The sequence below is a fragment of the Heterodontus francisci genome, chromosome 27, assembly GCF_036365525.1.
Source record: "Heterodontus francisci isolate sHetFra1 chromosome 27, sHetFra1.hap1, whole genome shotgun sequence".
In the NCBI taxonomy this organism is placed as follows: domain Eukaryota; kingdom Metazoa; phylum Chordata; class Chondrichthyes; order Heterodontiformes; family Heterodontidae; genus Heterodontus; species Heterodontus francisci.
In genome coordinates this window covers 48,231,530-48,250,847 of record NC_090397.1, presented here as the reverse complement: position 1 = coordinate 48,250,847, position 19,318 = coordinate 48,231,530, and the positions used below count along the sequence as shown (strand labels likewise).

Sequence of the window (19,318 nt, the reverse complement as noted above, 5' to 3'; positions counted from 1 at the left end):
CTCAGACTTCTTGTTAAAGTGAGAGTGGTGGGTGGTGGGGGCGGTTTGGGGGGGGGGGGGTGCGTGCGGGGAGGCATGGAGAGAAATTTAAGGATACAATTGGTAATGGAGAAAAGCAGCCAAGGTTATTGTTGACCTTCAGGATGGCCTTAAGATGTGAGTGGTTTTGGCAATGGTTGATGTGGTCCAGTCAAATCTGGTGATGGATGACTAAAACAGTTGTGCACCAGCGAGAGTGGTGGGTGGTGGGGGTGGGGGGGGTGCGTGCGGGGAGGCATGGAGAGAAATTTAAGGATACAATTGGTAATGGAGAAAAGCAGCCAAGGTTATTGTTGACCTTCAGGATGGCCTTAAGATGTGAGTGGTTTTGGCAATGGTTGATGTGGTCCAGTCAAATCTGGTGATGGATGACTAAAACAGTTGTGCACCAGCTGTGCTCAAAGTTTACAAACATGGAGGCTGTACTGGGCAGAAGGAAGTGGGTTGAAAAGGGATTGGGGATCAGAGTGGTGAGGGATCCAAAGAGGTGGTTGAAGACAGGCTTATCAGTGATCAAGATCGCAGCAGTAGAAAAGCAAGGTGACACAGCAACTTTAAGGGATGGCCATGAATAGGTGTTTATACAGTAGGAGGACAGGAGTGTAGTGAACTCCAAAGAGAATGGGCAAGTTGAGCTAAGGTGGAGATTGAAAACAATGATGAGTTGCTCAAAGCAAGTGAGAGGAGCAAAAATTAATGATACCTTGGTGAAACATTCAGCTCAGAGTGGTGCATGAATTTTAAAGAAGTGAGGGGTATGACAAGGTGAAATGGTGAAAGGAAGGGAGGGTACCAGAGGAGTAAAGGGGAGAAAACAAGGTGTAATAAGGGCCACATCGCCATAATGGGGGTTTGGTCAGAACAGGTGGTTGGAAGTATAGACAGGTGTGGAGGACTCAACAAGGGGCTGTTTCAGTCAGAGAGGATGTTAATGCAGTTATCTACAATAAGATCATGATGGGAAGGGCCCTTTCATGAGTAAACAGGAAGGGAAAGCCACCGGGGCGATGACTGTTGGCAGATCTAGGAGGGCAGTGGTGAGCAGGATGGGTTGGAGGTTGATAAGATTAGGTCTCATTGGGTGCCTTGGGTGGGAACGTCAACGAGAGAGGAGGATGAGGCAGTTAAGGTTGCTGGCATTAAGGAACCAGTTATTAGGTGTCTTGACAGAACTGCCAGTGTGTTCCAAGGGAGTCATTCCCCCCAGGATGCAGCAGCTCTGGTTTCCACATCTTCCCAATATTTCATCAACATTTCAGTAATATCCAATTCTACTGCTCCCCTTCCCATACTCCAAAGAAAAATTTGCTTCACAAATTCCATTGGAATGTTTTTCTGTGTACAGTTGGAGGCAATTACTAACTGTTCTTTCTGGTTCCTATGTTGCTGTTACCTCATGTTGTACTGACAGAGCCTTCTCTTCCGCCTGCAGCAGTCGGTGTTTCAGACCCAGTTCATCAATCAGACCTCTCTCTTCTTGCCTCAGTGGGCCTCGGGAACCAAGCTCGGTGTTTTCCACCTTCTGGTACTTCTGGGTGGATGTCACACCGTCTCCTCTGCTTCCATTCTCAGGGGCCTGCTGTCCTCTGGCTACCCGCCCTTCTTTAAGCTGCTCCCTTGCAAAATCTTGGTTACTTGGGGCTATTTTATCACATGATTTCTCCTGACCTTTCCACAGTTGCTCTTTCTGTGCAGGGCTGGAGTCCTCCTGCCACCTTTGGCCTGCTGCACTTGGCCCTTTACCACTCACTTTCCAGGGCAAGCTCTTGGCCTCTATACCTTGCTGCTGCCGTTGGCTTTCAGTCCTCTGAATGTCTGCTTTACATCCTTCCACCGATCTATAAAAATAGATGGGAATCTGAACAATCTGTCTAATCAATCCCTCCAGAGCCCATTGAAAATTACTCATTACTTAAAGTAACTGTGAATCTTTAAGGCCATGTAGACTGCAGTTAAATACAGGTTAAAGCATTGTCCCATCAAACACTCCCAGGCAAGTACAGCACGGGTTCGATGCAGAGTAAAGCCCCCTTTACACTGTTCCATTCAACACTCTCAGGGCAGGTACAGCATGGGTTAGATACAGAGTAAAGCTCCCTCTACATTGAGTGAGTGAACAAATGATTGTGAATGAGAATGTTTGAATATATGAGTGACTGAGTGTGTGTATGAGTCAGTGAGTAGAGTGTGTGAGTGAGTGCACATATATGAGTGCGAGTGAGACTGTGTGAGTGAGTGAGATTGTGAGTGTGTGTGTGTACGTGAGTGAGTGTGAGTGCATGCGAGCATGTGTCCATACGCTAGTAGACACGTTATATTGGAGTTCTCCTACCTGCGGCTCTGCTGTTCCATTTGTTGCAATCTTTCCCTCAGCTGTTTGTTATCATCCTGCAGAACTCGACACTCTTGAGCCAGATTCCGACACTCGACCTGCAGACTCTGCACCGCACCTGTTATATAGACAGCTCAAGTATCAACACAAATGTGCAAGAAGGCAGTTTCTGGTCAGACATTCCATGTCCTAACAATCCCCTGCATGAAAAACATTTGTCTAATCTTTCTCTTTGTTTTTTTGGTGATGATCTTATACAGAAACATACAGAAACTATAACACTCAAACAGGCCATTTGGCCCAACCAGTCAGTACTGGCATTTAACCCTCACATGAGCAAACTGCCCGAATCACATTTTCCCATCCCATCCCCCTCCAATCTAATCTTCAATGTTCTCTCTTCTCATGGTCCCATCTTGCTTTTAATTCTCTTTTTGATGATATACTGGAAAAATACTTTAGTTCCTTTTGTTGCTTTTTTAAAAAAAAGAAATCCTCATATTTGCTCTTAGCTTTCTTCCTGCCCCTCCTAACCACTTGACAATCATAATTGGAAAGCAATTATACCTGATTTCCACTTCTTTTCTTGTCCATAGCATCCTAAAGTTATTAGTAGCTTCCTTTTTTAATGGAATATATTTATCATAGAATCATAGAATGATTGGCTGCCTTCTGTGTTCTTTCAGCCCATCATGGCTGTGCAGGCTCTTTGGTAGAGCTATGCAATTAATCCCATTCCCTTCTCTTTCCCCATAGAACTGTAATCTCGTTCTCTTCAAATATCTATCCAATTCTTTTCTGAAAGTTACTTTTGAATCTCCTTCCAACATCCTATCAGATAGTGCATTGCAGATCACAACAACTGGCTGTGTAAAAATATTTCCTCATGTTACCTCTGTTTTTTTTAAATCACACCTTAAATACTGACCATTCTTTCACAAGAAGCACTTTCTCTTTATTTATTCTATCAAAACTCTTCATGATTTTGGACGCCTCTATCAAATAGCCTCTTAACCTTCTCTGTTCAAAGGGGAATAACCCCAACTTCTACAACCTCTCTACATAATGAAGTCCCTCATCCGTGGTAGCATTCTAGTAAATCTCCTCTGCATCCTCTCCAAGGTCTTGACATCCGTCCTCGTGTGTGGTGTTCCAGAATTGAACACCATACTCCAGCTGAGGCCTAACTAATGTTTTATAATGGTTTAACATAACTTCCTTGCCTTTGTACTCTATTCCTCTATTAAGAAAGTCAAGGATTTCATATGCTTTTTAACAGCCATCTCAACTTGTCCTGCCACCTTCACAGATTTGTGTACATATACCCCCAGCTCTCCGTTCCTGTACCCCCTTTAAAATTATACAATTTCATTTCGATTTCCTCTCATTCTTCCTAACAAAATGTTTTGCTTCACACTTCTCTGCTTTAAAATTCATCTGCATGTGTCTGTTTGTTTATATCTTCCTGAAGTCTATTATCCTCCTCACTGTTTACTACATTTCCAAGTTTTGTGTCATCTGCAAACTTTGAAATTATGCCCTGTACACCCAAGCCCAGGTCATTAATATGTCAAAAAGAAAAGTGGTTCCAGAATCATAGAAAGAGGCCACTTGGCCCATCGTGTCTGTGCCTACCGAAAAACGAGCGACCCATTCTAATCTCACCTTCCAGCAATTGGTCTGTAGCCCTGCAGGTTACGGCACTTGAGGTGCATATCCAGTCACCTGTAAATGAGTTGAGAGTTTCTGCCTCTACTACCCTTACAGGCAGTGAGTTTCAGACCCCTACCACCCTCTGGGTGAAAAGCATTTCCTCATCTCCCCTCTAATCCTTCTACCAATCACTTTAAATCTATACCCCCTAGTCACTGACCTCTCTGCTAAGCTAAATAAGCCCTTCCCCTCCACTCTATCCAGACCCCTCACAATTTTGTACATCTCGATCACATCTCCCCTCAGACTCCATTGCTCCAAGGAGAACAAACCCAGCCTATCCAATTTCTCCTCATAGCTGCATTTTCCCAGTCCTGGCAACACCCTCGTAAATCTCCTCTGTTCTAATTCTGAACCCTGGGAAATACCACTGTATACTTCCCTCCAGTCTGAAAAACAATCAATCATTCACCACTACTCTCTGCTTTCTGCCCCTTAGCCAATTTTGTATCCATGCTGCCACCGTCTCTTATGGGCTTTAATTTTATTAACAAATCTGGTCTTCTGGTTTTTGTACTCCCTTTCCAGTTGGTTCTTAAACCAAATCAAGGTGCTCATTCCATTTAGCTCATTTACCTAATCTATTTCATAACCAGATTCAGCAACACAAGCACCATTGTTGGCTGACTAACTTATTGCTTGAGGACGTGTCCTGTACACACCTTAGAAACTTCATTCCCATTTCTCCATTTACCCAATGGACAAGCGGATAATTAACATTTCAAAGAACAATAGTTTTGTTATTCCTACTCATCCGGCTAATCGTACTGCATTCGTTCTATTTCCTTCCCACAATTTGGAGCTGTGCAATGAAACCCTACAAATGTACCAAATATTTTATTTTAGCTTTGAACTGCAACCATATTGACTGCGTCTCTCGCCTTTCCTTGTCTATTGACCCTCTACAGCATGTATTCCCTCCTCCACCAATATTGCTACTCTGTCTCCTTTCTTATCTTTCCTATTCCTCTTAAATATATCATGCACCAATATGCTTATTTCACATTCATGTTCCAGGTTGCAGCCAGGTTCCTGTTAGGATGATACAGCACAGAAAAGGGGCCATTCAGCCCATTGAGCCTGTGCCAACTCTTTGTCAGAGCTACATTAGTCCCACTCCCCTGTTCTTTCTTCCTGCACCCCTTTTAACCCTTTAAAATTGTACTGTTTAGTTTATATTGCCACTCTTCATTCTTCCTACTAAAATTAATCACTTCACACTTTTCTGTGGTAAATTTAATCTGCCACATATCTGTCTATTTTATTAGTCTTTGGGGCGGCACAGTGGCGCAGTGGTTGGCACCGCAGCCTCACAGCTCCAGGGACCCGGGTTCGATTCCGGGTACTGCCTGTGTGGAGTTTGCAAGTTCTCCCTGTGTCTGCGTGGGTTTTCTCCGGGTGCTCCGGTTTCCTCCCACAAGCCAAAAAGACTTGCAAGTTGGTAGGTAAATTGGCCTTCATAAATTGTCACTAATATAGGTAGGTGGTAGGGAAATATAGCGTCAGGTGGGGATGTTTGGTAGGAATGTGGGATTAGTGTAGGATTAGTATAACTGGGTGGTTGATGGTCGGCACAGACTCGGTGGGCCGAAGGGCCTGTTTCAGTGCTGTATCTCTAATCTAAAAAATCTATGTCCTTCTGAAGTTTATTAAAGCTATTAAACCTAGATCTTCCCGTACAACACTTCCTTCGTTTTTCCTAGTTAATTTCCCACACTCCAATACATGTTTCAAACAATTTTTACTTTTTCCAATGATTTTAAATGCCTAAGCTTCAGCCTATCCCTGACTTTCCCCGATTATAACTCATCCCTTTGATTTTATTCTTCTCTTCCATATCCTTCTTGCTAAATTGTTTACTGCATGAATATTATCTCCATCTATTTCTCTGTTATCCAACAGCTGATTTTGGTTGGTTTTATTTTTCCAGCAACCCCACCATCCAAGTTTCAAAACCTCGTCACTTCCATATTTTGCTGTTTTCCCAGGACATCAACTCCTTCCCTATTTAAGTTTAGGCTACCCTTGCAGAATAGAACTGGTCACAGAACTGGTCCCAAAACCCAAAATGGAATCCATCTTGCTGACACCGTTCCTTTCGCCAGACCGTAATTTCACTAATACCCCTGTCCTCCCCTATTCCAGCGGATAGCTGAGGAATTAACTCTGAGATTCCTACTTGTGGAGACCAACTCCTGAACTCTTCCTGCAGGATCTCAGGCCTTCCTGTACCCTGATAACGGACCCCGCGTGGACCCCGATAATGGACCTCGATAACGGACCCCGCGTGGAGCCCAATAACAGACCCCACCCGAACCCCGATAACTGACCTAATGTAGACCCCAATACATGCTCCCACATGGAACCCGATAACTGACCCCACTTGAACCCAGGTAACTGACCCCATATGTACTATCTACCCTCAAACACAACTACCCACAACATGCTGTTCCACCGAGGCCACTCCCTCCCCGTTTAATGGCGCCTCTGTATGGAATACCTCCCATCCTTCAGCTGGATCATACCCTGAAGTTGGGTGACCTCTTCGGAGTTTTTCCTCTGCTGACTGTCACTCTTCATCTGTATCTCTGCTCTCAGTGTGGTGATCTCCAGCTCGTACTCCAGCGTTGTCTGCTGAAGGTGCTCCAGCTCCGCTCGGATACGGCACAGCTCCTCCTGTAGTGTGGCAATCTCATTCTCCCGCTCTCCTGCTGCTTCCTCAGCTGCCTGGCGCAGGTTCACAATCTCCTCCTGTGCACAATGCAGTTCCTCATGAGCCTCCATCAGTTCACTTTCCTTCTCCTCCTCCAAGCTGTCGATCTCCTCTTGAACAGACCGGAGCTGTGCTGGATAGAACAAAGCAAATATCCACAGGTTTCATCAGTGAGTCCACTCCTTCGGTTAAAGGAATAGAAATGGATTTGGACAATTAAGCCAGTCCCAAGGGCGTGTGCACAGCATAAAACTACGCCTAAATTCATCCAGAGAGAGGGGAGGCTGCTCACCAGAGATTAGGGCAGAGACAAACTGCTGGGAAAGAGTAGGGGGAGTTGTTCTCTGTATCTAGCCTGTTTAATTGTTTGATGTTTGATGAAGAAGCTCTTCTGAATGAGGTCAACCAAGAGAAGAAAAGGAAAAGCTTGCGTTTATATAGTCCTCAACACATTCCAAAGCCCTTCACAGCTAATGTAGGCAAACATGGCAGCCAAATGGCACACAGCAAGATCCTACAAATAGCAATGTGATAAATTCTCTATTAATCTGTTTTTAGTAATGTTAGTTGAATGATAAATATTGGCCGGGACACCAGGGAGAATTCTCCTGCTCTTCTTCAAATAGCACCAAGGAATCTTTTATATTCTTCTGAGCAGGTATACAGGGCGTCAGTTAAATTAATCAGGAGTGTTTCCTAACTCCTGATGTAGTGCTCCTTCTGAGTGAGATGGTTGACTGCTGCCATTCCTTTGTCGGGCAGGGGGTGGAGGCGGGTAGTTCCTGAAAAGGTCGGTGGCTCATTACCTTGTCCTTGTTTGGCTGGGTCACCACCAACGTGTTCCCTCTGAGCTGAACAGGTACGGAGCCGTGCAGCAGACTAGAACTTACCCCACAGGAAGCAAACAGGCAGCACACAAGGAGTGGTCCCTTTAAGATGCACGCATGTGTGGCTACGCAGCAATCTTAAAGGACCATGTAGTGCAACAAATCGGTCACGCACAATGAAGAGAAATTAGAAGGAACAATGGGTCACATTTCCACTGCAGATGCGCTGCGACTGCTTATCCCCATTCAGGTCGAATCCGGTGAATGGGATGTCTGAGAGGCATGGATGATGAGTTGATCTCACCCCCTCAGCCCTGCCTTTGCCTGCTGCACCCCTGCTATTGGGGACTCCATCAGCATTTTCCCCACAGGAGATCTGTTGATCAGTTTCACACTGACTTTTCACACATTCCCATTTATCAGGCTGAATTTTTGCCATGAGCATCGGGAACCCTTCTTCGGGTCATTTCTGGATTGTGTATCCGCTCGAGGCGGCAGAGCGCCTTCTGAATTTTACAGAAGGCGGCCAGTTAGTAGGTCGCCTCCATGTTCATCATCCAACTAAAGAGTGCGGGCAGGTTCCGGGGATGGGAGCTGCAGGCAGTGCGGCCCATTGCAAGAGAGCCCTCACTGTGTGACGAGTGGGAGCGCTGCTGAAACCCAAACAGCAACAGTGGCAGGGAAGCACTGAAAGTATGAGTATCAGGGGAGCAGCTGAGACCTCATTAGGTCCTTGAGGATCAGAGACATCCGCCTCCAGGAATTTCACACTCAATGACAAGGCTGTGATAAGGGACGGCAGCAGCACTGCCATTTTCTGCCGGAAACATTTAGATCCCCTTCAGCTGTAATGCAGCCTCCACCTCTGGCTGTGCCAGAGTGCAGACACAACGGGGGGCCTGTGCGACGCCAGCAAAATTGCTGTGCTGCTGCAATAATCGCCGTTAAGTGGCTTCTTAATTAGCTTGATTGCAATCCCATTACTGCTGGGACAAGAGCGAGGAAGCGGGCGCATGTCGTGGAGATGGTTCAATGCTTTTTCCCAGGCCCACCCTCACTCATAAGCTGCCTACATGGGGTTGGGAAAATTCTGCCCATTGTCTCTGCTCCGCCTCTCCTGCTTTGATCTGCGGTGATATTCCTTTATCAATTACATTTAATATTTTATATTCCTTGATTTCCCCACCCCCCACAATTATCTTGTCTCCATTATAACAGTGACTACACTTCAAAAGTACTTCATTGGCTATAGGGTGCTTTGGGATGTCCTGAGGTCATGAAAGGCGCTATACAAATGCAAGTCTTTCTTTCTTCTTTTAGACTGGAGATATTTTCTCTAAAGCTTCCTCTGAGCTCACCCTTTACTGCAATATCTTTTATTGCATTCTCTCCAACACGAGTGAGCTTTATGGGGTATCATGACCAGAATTGCACTCACTATCCAGGTGAGGGCTCCCATTGCATTGTGAAACACGCACACCCTCTGTAATCTTGTGCCTCACTGTTTGCTTATAAATCCCGTCAGAATACCAGTGATTCAATTGTGTTTATTTGCCAACTTGTCCAAACATTGAAAGTGAGGATTCTATCACCACCCCATACCTATTCCTCCCTCGGCCAATTCAAACTGCCCCACTGAATATTCTTAATGTCCATTTTCCAACCTTTAAACAATTCTTCATATTTAACAATGTTCATTTTCCTCTGCTATTTGTCTGCCCAATTACGTAAGTGGTCTGAATGCTCCAGGAATCATCCACTTGCTGCCCTGTGTCTGCTGCTCTCATTATCTTGGTATTGGATGAAAATTTGACAATGGTGCATTTGGGTCACGATCGTACGTGAGAAACAAGAAGTGTCCTGTTGGATCCCACTCAGCACCTGCCCTCACCTGCCTATACAGCTCTTCATAATGCTCCATTTCCTATTCCTTAACCTGAGCCTCATTCAGCAAACAGTCTCTTGCACACTGCTCTAAAGCACAGGTTGATCCCAAAATCCAGCACTGACCTTGGAGACGCTGGATCTGTTTGGCGAAGTTTTCAGTTTGCTGCACATTGACCAATCGCTGCTCCTCCAGCAACCCTGCAGAGTTCGGAAAGATCAGAGGTCAGGCATGGCACCAGTTAGTTCCAGAATGAAACTCCTTTGACACTGGCCATCAAACACTCCCAGGGCAGGTACAGCATGGGTTAGATACAGAGTAAAGTTCCCTCTACACTGTCCCCATCAAACGCTCCCAGGACAGGTACAGCACGGGGTTAGATACAGAGTAAATCTCCCCCCTACATTGGCCCAATAATGTGCCCAAGCCCATAGCTCAGAGGAACACCCCTTCCTGCACCAGAATCAAATTATTTTTCCCAGTGACCCCTGTGTGAGACTGGCAAACTTGTGCCAATGTAAGAGCTGTGTGTGTTGTGGAAGTTCAGTACAATTCACCCAAATTAGTTTCTGGTTGATCTTTACAGCTGCCTCTGAGACAGTGTGCCATGTTTGAGTCAGGTGTGTCCCCAGGGCTGAGAGGGTGTAAGGTCACTGCCCCACCCAGTCCCTCATTGGGTAGAGGAGCCCTTCACCCCCGGTGTCCGAGTTGGTCATTTTCTGCAGCTCCAAATCAATTACTTCATCATTATTTTAATGTCCCTCCTCAATCTCCACTGTTACGAGAATGGATTCAGCTCCTCACTTCTGCCTATTGTTCGGGCTTCATTCAGAACTCAGAAAAATTCTGATTTTTCTCCCTGAAGCCGTCGAGTCTGCCACCAAATTGAGATCCACCAACCCGGAATACCCCCCAAACTTCACAACTAGCAAACCACCCACCACCCCCACCCCGGACCGAACCTCAATCCCCAGGCACCCAGAAGACTGCCAACCCCCATCTCACAACCCCAATGAAGACTCCACAAAACCACATCCCCTGGAAACCCCAGCCCTTCCCAAACTCCCCATGCCCAGCAACCCCCCCCCCCGAACACCCACCTCCCCATAAAACCCGGGCCCAACCCCCAGAACACCCGCACCCCCCAAACCGCTGTACGCATTCTCCCACCATCCCAAACCCTGGCACATTCCCAGGACAGAGCACAAAGGATACAGTGTCTGGCCTCGCCTCCCAAAATCCCTTTCTGTTCTTCATTCATGAATCCCACCTACCTTGTAAATCCTGGTAGTTCCTCTGGTGTCGGGCAGCCTGTTCCCGGGATTCCTCCAACTCCTTTTGTAGCTGCTCAATCTGTGACTTCAACTCATGCAATTCCAACATACTCAGCACATTGTCACATGATGCAGGACCCGCAGGCCTCATATCTAATGTTTCAGGATTGCTTATTAATTGATTGAGAGATTTGTGGACACATGTCACATTATTACATACTTCCAGATTGGCTGAAATCACAGTAGGTATTTTGGGATCAACTGCCTTAACCGCAATTGATTTGGGATCAGATGGCTTGGGATCACATGACTTGACCTCAGATAGTTTGGGATCAGCCGACTTGATCACGGATGGTTTAGGATCACACAACTTTACCTCGGATGGTTTGGGATCAGCCGACTTGACCTCGGATAGTTTGGGATCAGCCAACTTGACCACGGAGGGTTTGGGATCAGCCAACTTGACCACGGATGGCTTGGGATCAGCCGACTTGACCTCGGATGGCTTGGGATCAGCCGACTTGACCTCGGATGGCTTGGGATCAGCCGACTTGATCTCGGATGTCTTGCGATCAAACGACTTGTCCTCGGAGGGCTTGGGATCAGCCGACTTATCCTCGGAGGGCTTGGGATCAGCCGACTTGACCTCGGAGGGCTTGGGATCAGCCGACTTGACCTCGGAGGGCTTGGGATCAGCCGACTTGACCTCGGAGGGCTTGGGATCAGCCGACTTGACCTCGGAGGGCTTGGGATCAGCCGACTTGACCTCGGAGGGCTTGGGATCAGCCGACTTGACCTCGGAGGGCTTGGGATCAGCCGACTTGACTTCGGATGGCTTGGGATCAGCCGACTTGACCTCGGATGGCTTGGGATCAGCCGCCTTGACTCCGGATGTCTTGGGATCAGCCGCCTTGACCTCGGATGGTTTGGGATCAGCCAACTTGTCCTCAGATGGATTGGGATCAGCCGACTTGTCCTTGGATGGATTGGGATCAGCCGCCTTGACCTCGGATGGTTTGGGATCAGCCGACTTGACCTCGGATAGTTTGGGATCAACCGACTTGACCTCGGATGGCTTGGGATCAGCGGACTTGACCTCGGATGGTTTGGGATCAGCTGACTTGACCTCGGATGGTTTGGGTTCAGCTGACTTGACCTCGGATGGTTTAGGATCAGCGGATTTGACATTGGATGGTTTAGGATCAGCTGACTTGACCTCGGATGGCTTGGGATCAACTGACTTTACCTCGGATTGTTTGGGATCAGTTGACCTGACTTCGGATGGTTTGGGATCAGTTGATTTTACCGCAGGCATTTTGGGAATGTCTGACATGGCCTCCGACATCTTGGAAATGAGTGACTTGACATCTAATGTTTTGGGATCAGCTGATATGACCTCAGTTGGTTTTGAATCGACTAACTTGACCTCAGATACCTTCGGAATGGCTGACTTGACCTCTGATATCTTGGGATCAGTTGACATAACCTCAGATGGTTTGCGATCAGTTGACTTGACTTCAGATGGTTTGGGATCAGCAGAATTGACCGATAACTTGGGGGCAACTGATGAGACCTCACATATTGGAATAACAGCTGACTTCATATGTGATTCTGTGTCACCTGACATTGTGACACTTGATGTTGATTCACATGATTTCATGTCACATGACAACACATCACCTAAGCAAAAACGGAACAGTAATGAACAAACATCTAATGTAGAGAGTGTTCCCAAGGGCACGGGGCCCTCACTGCACAGTATCTGACACCGTTTCCAGGGCACCCGTCCCTCACCGGACACCGTTCCCAGGGCGCCTGTCCCTCACCGGACACCGTTCCCAGGGCGCCCGCCCCTCACCGGACACCGTTCGCAGGGCGCCCGCCCCTCACCGGACACCGTTCCCAGGGCGCCCGCCACTCACCGGACACCGTTCCCAGGGTGCCCGCCCCTCACCGGACACTGTTCCCAGGGCGCCCGTCCCTCACCGAACACCATTCCCAGGGAGCCCGTCCCTCACCGGACACCATTCCCAGAGCGCCCGTCCCTCACCGGACACCGTACCAAGAATGCACGCCCCTCAAAGGACATCGTACCAAGAGCGCCCGTCCCTCACTAGACACCGTTCCCAACGCATCCGTTCCTCACCAGACACTGGTCCTGGAGCCCATTCCCCACACGACAGTGTGCCCAGCATGCCCGAACCTCACCATTGTATCCAGCCTACCGGACTTGACCTCAGTCACCTTGGGAACAACTGATTTAGCCTCTGCTATCCTGGGGTCAACGGACTTGATCTGGCTTGGCCTCAGCAAGGTGCCCACTGGGGCACTTCTCCTTCCAAACGCTGCACCGAGACTTCTGCCCCCTGCTGCAGAGTTTACCCTCAGCCCCTTCTGGCAATTCCTGGGATCGCTGGTAACAGTGCAGCTAGGCAGGGAAATTGAGAGATATCACTTGTCCAATCTCTGCACTACCCTTTACACAGAGCAGAAGATCCATTGTTCCCTATCAACTTTGCTCTTCACAGGGAGCAGGAATCCCACATCTCCCTGTCCTTAGCATGGAGCAGGAGCCCCAGTGTTTAGTGTCATCACTGCCCTTTACACAGAGCAGGAGTTCTAATTCTGCTCTGCGATGTGCTGGCAGGAGTGAACTCCAGCGCAGAGAATGAATCATTTGTGATTCATAGAATGGAATGGCTTATAGCACAGAAGGAGGCTAATCGGCCCCTTGTGTCAGTTCTGGCTCTCTGCAAGAGCAACTCAGCTAGTCTCACTCCCCTGCCCATTCCCTGAAACCCTGCTGTTTTTTTCTCCAGATGATTATCATTTTGAAAGCTACGATTGAATCTGCCTCCACCACATTCTCAAGCAGTGCATTCCAGATCCTAAACATTTGCTGCATAAAAATATTTTTTCCTCATGTCGCCTTTGGTTCTTTTGCCAATTGCCTTAAATCAAGTGTCCTCTGGTTCTCGATCCTTCTGCCAATGAGAATAGTTTTTCCCCACCTTCTCCGTCCAGACCCCTCATAGTTCTGAACACCCCTATCAAATCTCCTCTTAATCTTCTCTTCTCCAAGGAGAACAGCTCAAGTTTCTCCAATCTATCCACATTATTGAAGTCCTTCATCCCTGGAACCATTTCTGTAAATTTTTGCTGCACCCTCTCTAATGCCTTCACATCCTTTCTAAATTGTGGTGCCTAGAACTGGACACAATACTCCACTTGAGGCCAAACCAGTGTTTGATAAAGGGTCACCATAACTTCCTTGCTTTTTTACTCTATGTCTCTATTTATAAAGCACAGGATTCCATATACCTTCTTAACCACTTTCTCAACCTGTCCTGCCACCTTCAACGATTTGTGCACATATACTCCCTGGATCCCTCTCCTCCTGCACTGTGTTTAGAATTGTATCCTTTATTTTATATTGCCTCTCTTCATATCTAAAACAAACTGTCTGGAAGAAGATAGCAAGATGTCCATAAAAGGGATAAGCAAAGGAAGGACCTCATTGTCTGGAGGCTGGAACAGGAGGGGTGCACCTTGGGTACCTGTCCCCTGGTTACTGGACAACTGAATAGGAAGATGTAATTGAACAAGTGATAGGCAGGAGGTATCCACCAGTATATAAACAGGGCAGCCAAGGAGAAAAAGACACTCTGGATAGGGGAAAGGTTCTCAAGGTGGATCCATGCTATCTTCAGCTTAATACCTCCAGCCAGCTCAAGAGGGAACTGAAGGAGAAGCAATCGCTACTGCAAGCTACGGAGATCGAACCACCTTGCCCCATCCATCCGTGCATGTGTTTAATCCAGGATCAGTAAACTGTCCTCACCTGTTATGTTTACTTATTCGATTATGTCTTGTACTTGAACTGTTTCTCTGTTATTTCTCAGTAAACAGCTTGTAACTCCTTGATTTTTTTTTTAGTAGTCTGTGATCCATGGGATTAAATCTTACAGAAGTGGACATGTTTGCTGATAATAATAATACAGTAAGCAGGTCCATCCACAATTCCTCCCATAATGAATTAGTCTGTGGCTGCATGCAGCAAGACCTAGATAACATCCAGGCTCGCGCTGATAAGTTACAAGGAGCACTCATATCACACAAGTGCCGGGCAATGACTGGACCGGCTACAAAAAACTGTGGCTGCAAAAGCAGGTCAGAGGCTGAGAATTCTGTGGTGAGTGACTCACCTCCTGACTCCCAAAAGCCTTTCCACCATCTACAAGGCACAAATCCAGAGTGTGATGGAATATTCACTATATATCTGGGAATGCACAACTGAACCTCCTGCATCCGAACCTGCAACGGATACTCTCTCAGCCCTTGTCCCTGCTTCCTATCCCCATATTTTGTACAACCCAAGGATGAACACAGAGTAAAGCTCCCTCTACACTGTCCCCATCAAACATTCACAGGGCAGATACAACAAAGGGAGGCTGAAGGTTGAAATGGAGTCTCAGATTTTCAGTATCTTGGTCTCCAGCTGCTTAACTTTCAATCTGACACCCTCAGAAAACAAAATAAGTCCTGTCCTGATTATCCAGCAGCAGTTAGCTGGAGACCAAGATACTGAAAATCAGAGACTCCATTTCAACCTTCAGCCTCCCTTTGTTGTATCTGCCCTGTGAATGTTTGATGGGGACAGTGTAGAGGGAGCTTTACTCTGTGTCCATCCTTGGGTTGTACAAAATATGGGGATAGGAAGCAGGGACAAGGGCTGAGAGAGTATCCGTTGCAGGTTCGGATGCAGGAGGTTCAGTTTGCGATCATGCGGAGTTAGTAGGCAACCTGCCAAAGAGGGGTTGCGCCTGGAGGTGATGAAGCAGTGAATGCATGGTCCGTAGCAGTGAGGGTTCTGGAAGAGGAATGCGATGATTTTGGTGAAGGACAGGATGCGGGTTTGAGGCTTGGCTCAGAGTCTTCATTGAATGAGTGTCTTATCTTCCAGTCATAATACGATAAAATTTATTAAAGAGCCCTTGAACCTCAGCTCAGTTGTCTTCTCCAGAGCTCAGATATTAAGTGGTTTTATTGCCTGGGTAATGTCTGCTGCCAACCCTCTTTTTCTCATTCTCCCAGCTCATGTTTCTCAGGGAAGCCAGTGGTCTCTCTACATGCTCAAATGTGGCCAACCTTTACTCAGGAGAGGCCGCCACTTGTCTTGGGCTATCTGTGCTGCAGTTGGTCATTGCCCAGTTCTATGTGTTCTCACGGGGAGCACTCGGCACGAATGTCACTGAGTTTGATTTCTCGGATTCCAACCTGCAACCAGAAAGCTAGTGATGCTCTCACTCCAGCCTGGCCTCTAAAGGTTGCAAGGCAAAAGAGCCAGTGAGTGTCCTTTGCACCAATATAGTGCAAAGTAGTCTGTGTCCCACACTATGGAAGAGACAGAAATACATAGAATGAAGAGAGCGCAAACTGGGAGCACGCACTCCTGTGGCAGTGATATTTGAAACGAGTGTGTACGTGAAGGAAAGTGAGAAAGCGATTGTTCACCCTTGAGAGTTGGGAGCACAAATTCACTTGGTAGTGGTATTTGAGGCGAGTACGTGAGATGTTGATCCTGTTCCACATCCTTTGGAGATGAGACAGGACATCTGAGTATAATTTAACCCTGCTCTCAGTGGGGTGACCCCATGCCAGGCTGCTGCTCGGAACTGCAGGATCAGGACAAACAGCTGCCTTTACTTCCAACATTCACGAGGATGAGGCAGCATCACAGAATGTTATTAATGATGTTTGACATTAATATCCTGCTTACAGATTTGCTTTCAGTTTAGAAAGCCTGCTGCCACTCTCAATAAGTGAACTCAATAGGTTTGGCCGCGCACGTGGCGAAGGGTTTGAAGAGTGCGGAGGGTGTGGAGGGAGCGTCTGTGGTGGTAGGAATGGCAGTCGGTGCGGTAATGCTCAATATACTCTAAATCACTTTGCAACTCAGTCACTGTGAACAAATATGACAGCGACTTCACACACAAGATCCCACCAAAAGTGTTCAACTTAGTTTCTTCCTCCGACACTGCCGCACTCCCTCAGTACTGGCTCTCCGACACTGCCGCACTCCCTCAGTACCTGCCCTCCGACACTGCCGCATACCCTGAGTATTGGCCCTCTGACACTGCCGCACTCCCTCAGTACTGACCCTTTGACACTGCCGCACTCCCTCAGAACCTGCCCTCCGACACTGCCGCACTCCCTCAGTACTGGCTCTCCGACACTGCCGCACTCCCTCAGTACCTGCCCTCCGACACTGCTGCACACCCTGAGTATTGGCCCTCTGACACTGCCGCACTCCCTCAGTACTGACCCTCTGACACTGCCGCACTCCCTCAGTACTGACCATCTGACACTGCCGCACTCCCTGAGTACTGGCCCTCCGACACTGCTGCACACCCTGAATATTGGCCCTCTGACACTGCTGCACTCCCTCAGTACTGACCCTCTGACACTGCTGCACTCCCTGAGTACTGGCCTTCCGACACTGCCGCACTCCCTCAGTACCTGCCCTCCGACACTGCTGCACACCCTGAGTATTGGCCCTCTGACACTGCCGCACTCCCTCAGTACTGACCCTCTGACACTGCCGCACTCCCTCAGTACTGACCCTCTGACACTGCCGCACTCCCTCAGTACTGACCCTTTGACACTGCCGCACTCCCTCAGTACCTGCCCTCCGACACTGCTGCACACCCTGAGTATTGGCCCTCTGACACTGCCGCACTCCCTCAGTACTGACCCTCTGACACTGCCGCACTCCCTCAGTACTGACCCTCTGACACTGCCACACTCCCTCAGTACTGACCCTCTGACACGCTGCACTCCCTCAGTACTGACCCTCTGACACTGCTGCACTCCCTCAGTACTGACCCTCTGACACTGCCGCACTCCCTCAGTACTGGCCTTCCGACATTGCCGTACTCCCTCAGTACTGGCTTTCCGACACTGCTGCACTCCCTCAGTACTGACCCTCTGACACTGCTGCACTCCCTCAGTACTGACCCTCTGACACTGCCGCACTCCCTCAGTATTGTTCCCCCGACACTGCCGCACTCCCTCTGTATTGTTCCCCCGACACTGCCGCACTCCCTCAGTACTGCACTGGTAGTGAAAGCCCAGATCATGCGCTACTGACTCTGAAGTGATCCCATTGTTTAAAGATGAAAAGGATAGACCGAGTAATTACAAGCCAGTCAGCCTCACCTCAGCCGTGGGCAAATTATTAGAAAAAAATTCTGACGGACAGTATAATCATCATTTAGAAAGGCACAGATTAATCAAGGACAGTCAGCACGGATTTATTAAGGAAAGGTCGTGTCTGACTAAATCGATTGAATTTTTTGAGGAGCATCGAGGAGGGCTGATGAGGGCAGTGTGATTGCTGTAGTCTATATGGATTTTAATAAGGCTTTTGACGTGTCCCACATGGCAGACTGGTCAGAAAATAAGAGCCCATGGGATTCAGGGGCAAGTGGAAAGTTGGATCCAAAATCGGCTCAATGGCAGGAAACAAAGGGGAATGGTTAATGGGTGTTTTTGTGACTGGGAGACTGTTCCAGTTGGGTTCCAGAGGGCTCAGTAATAGGTCCCTTGCTTTTTGTGGTATATATCAGTGATTTGGACTTAAATGTAGGGGGCATGATTAAGAGGTTTGCAGCTGATACAAAAATTGGTCTTCTGGTTGATAGTTGATAAGATATCAATGGACTGGTCAAGTGGGCAGAAAAGTGGCAAGTGAAATTCAATCAGAGAAGGTAATGCATTTGGGAAGGGCTAAGAAGGCAAGGGAACATACAATAAACGATGGGATACTGAGATGTGTACAGGCACAGAGGGTCTTTGGCTTGAATGTCCACAGATCCCTGAAGGTAGCTGGACAGGTAGTACTGATTAAGAGGCAGATTAGGATCATTTCCTTTACTAGCTTCAACAGAAAGGCTGCGAGGAGACAGACTGCTAACTAATTGGCGCCAGACTTGAACGGATATGGCGGACAACTGGTTTAGCCATTCACTGCCAGATCTGGCTGGATACCATAAAGCACCGTCAAGTCCTGCTCTCAAAAGATAAAACTGCTCATTATTCCAGGCTTATCCTGAAATGCAAAGATAACCTTCTTTTCTCTACTGCAAACCATAGTCTTAAACCCCTCTCCTCCAACAATTTGTGTGAGGAGCTCATGGACTTCTTTGTTACTAAGATCAAGAACATCTGCCTCTGCCGCTTCCCTCCCTTCCACTAGCCCATCAGGCCAAACTGCCTCTAAATTTCCTCAATGTCCAAACCCTGAACTCACATCTTTCTCTAGTTTCTCTCCTATCTCCCCTCATGCCCTCTCCAAACTCATCTTGTCCATGAGACTCAACTCCTGTTCCCTCGACCCTTTTTCCACTAAACTGCTGATCACCCAACTTCCCCTCCTGGTATCCACATTAGCGGACATTGTTAATGGTTCTCAGTTTTCAGGAACTCTCCCTCTCTTTCAAATCCAATGTCATTCCCCTTTCCTCAAAAAAAACC

General features: G+C 47.7%; 1 protein-coding gene across 7 annotated transcripts in view; it reads right to left on the bottom strand.

Moving 5' to 3' along the window:
• Positions 1 to 19,318, bottom strand: part of ccdc136b (coiled-coil domain containing 136b) — a 79,141-nt gene that overhangs the window by 8,900 nt on the left and 50,923 nt on the right. For 5 of the 7 annotated variants that reach the window (XM_068059312.1, XM_068059311.1, XM_068059314.1 and 2 more), the window contains 5 exons: positions 10,784 to 12,463; positions 9,635 to 9,709; positions 6,610 to 6,930; positions 2,372 to 2,489; positions 1,433 to 1,877 (listed from right to left, as the gene is read on the bottom strand). In XM_068059312.1, the coding sequence (XP_067915413.1) occupies positions 1,433 to 1,877; positions 2,372 to 2,489; positions 6,610 to 6,930; positions 9,635 to 9,709; positions 10,784 to 12,463 (2,639 nt within the window). The remainder of the gene's footprint in view (positions 1 to 1,432; positions 1,878 to 2,371; positions 2,490 to 6,609; positions 6,931 to 9,634; positions 9,710 to 10,783; positions 12,464 to 19,318) is intronic. The other 2 variants (XM_068059316.1, XM_068059317.1) reach the window with 2 other exon arrangements.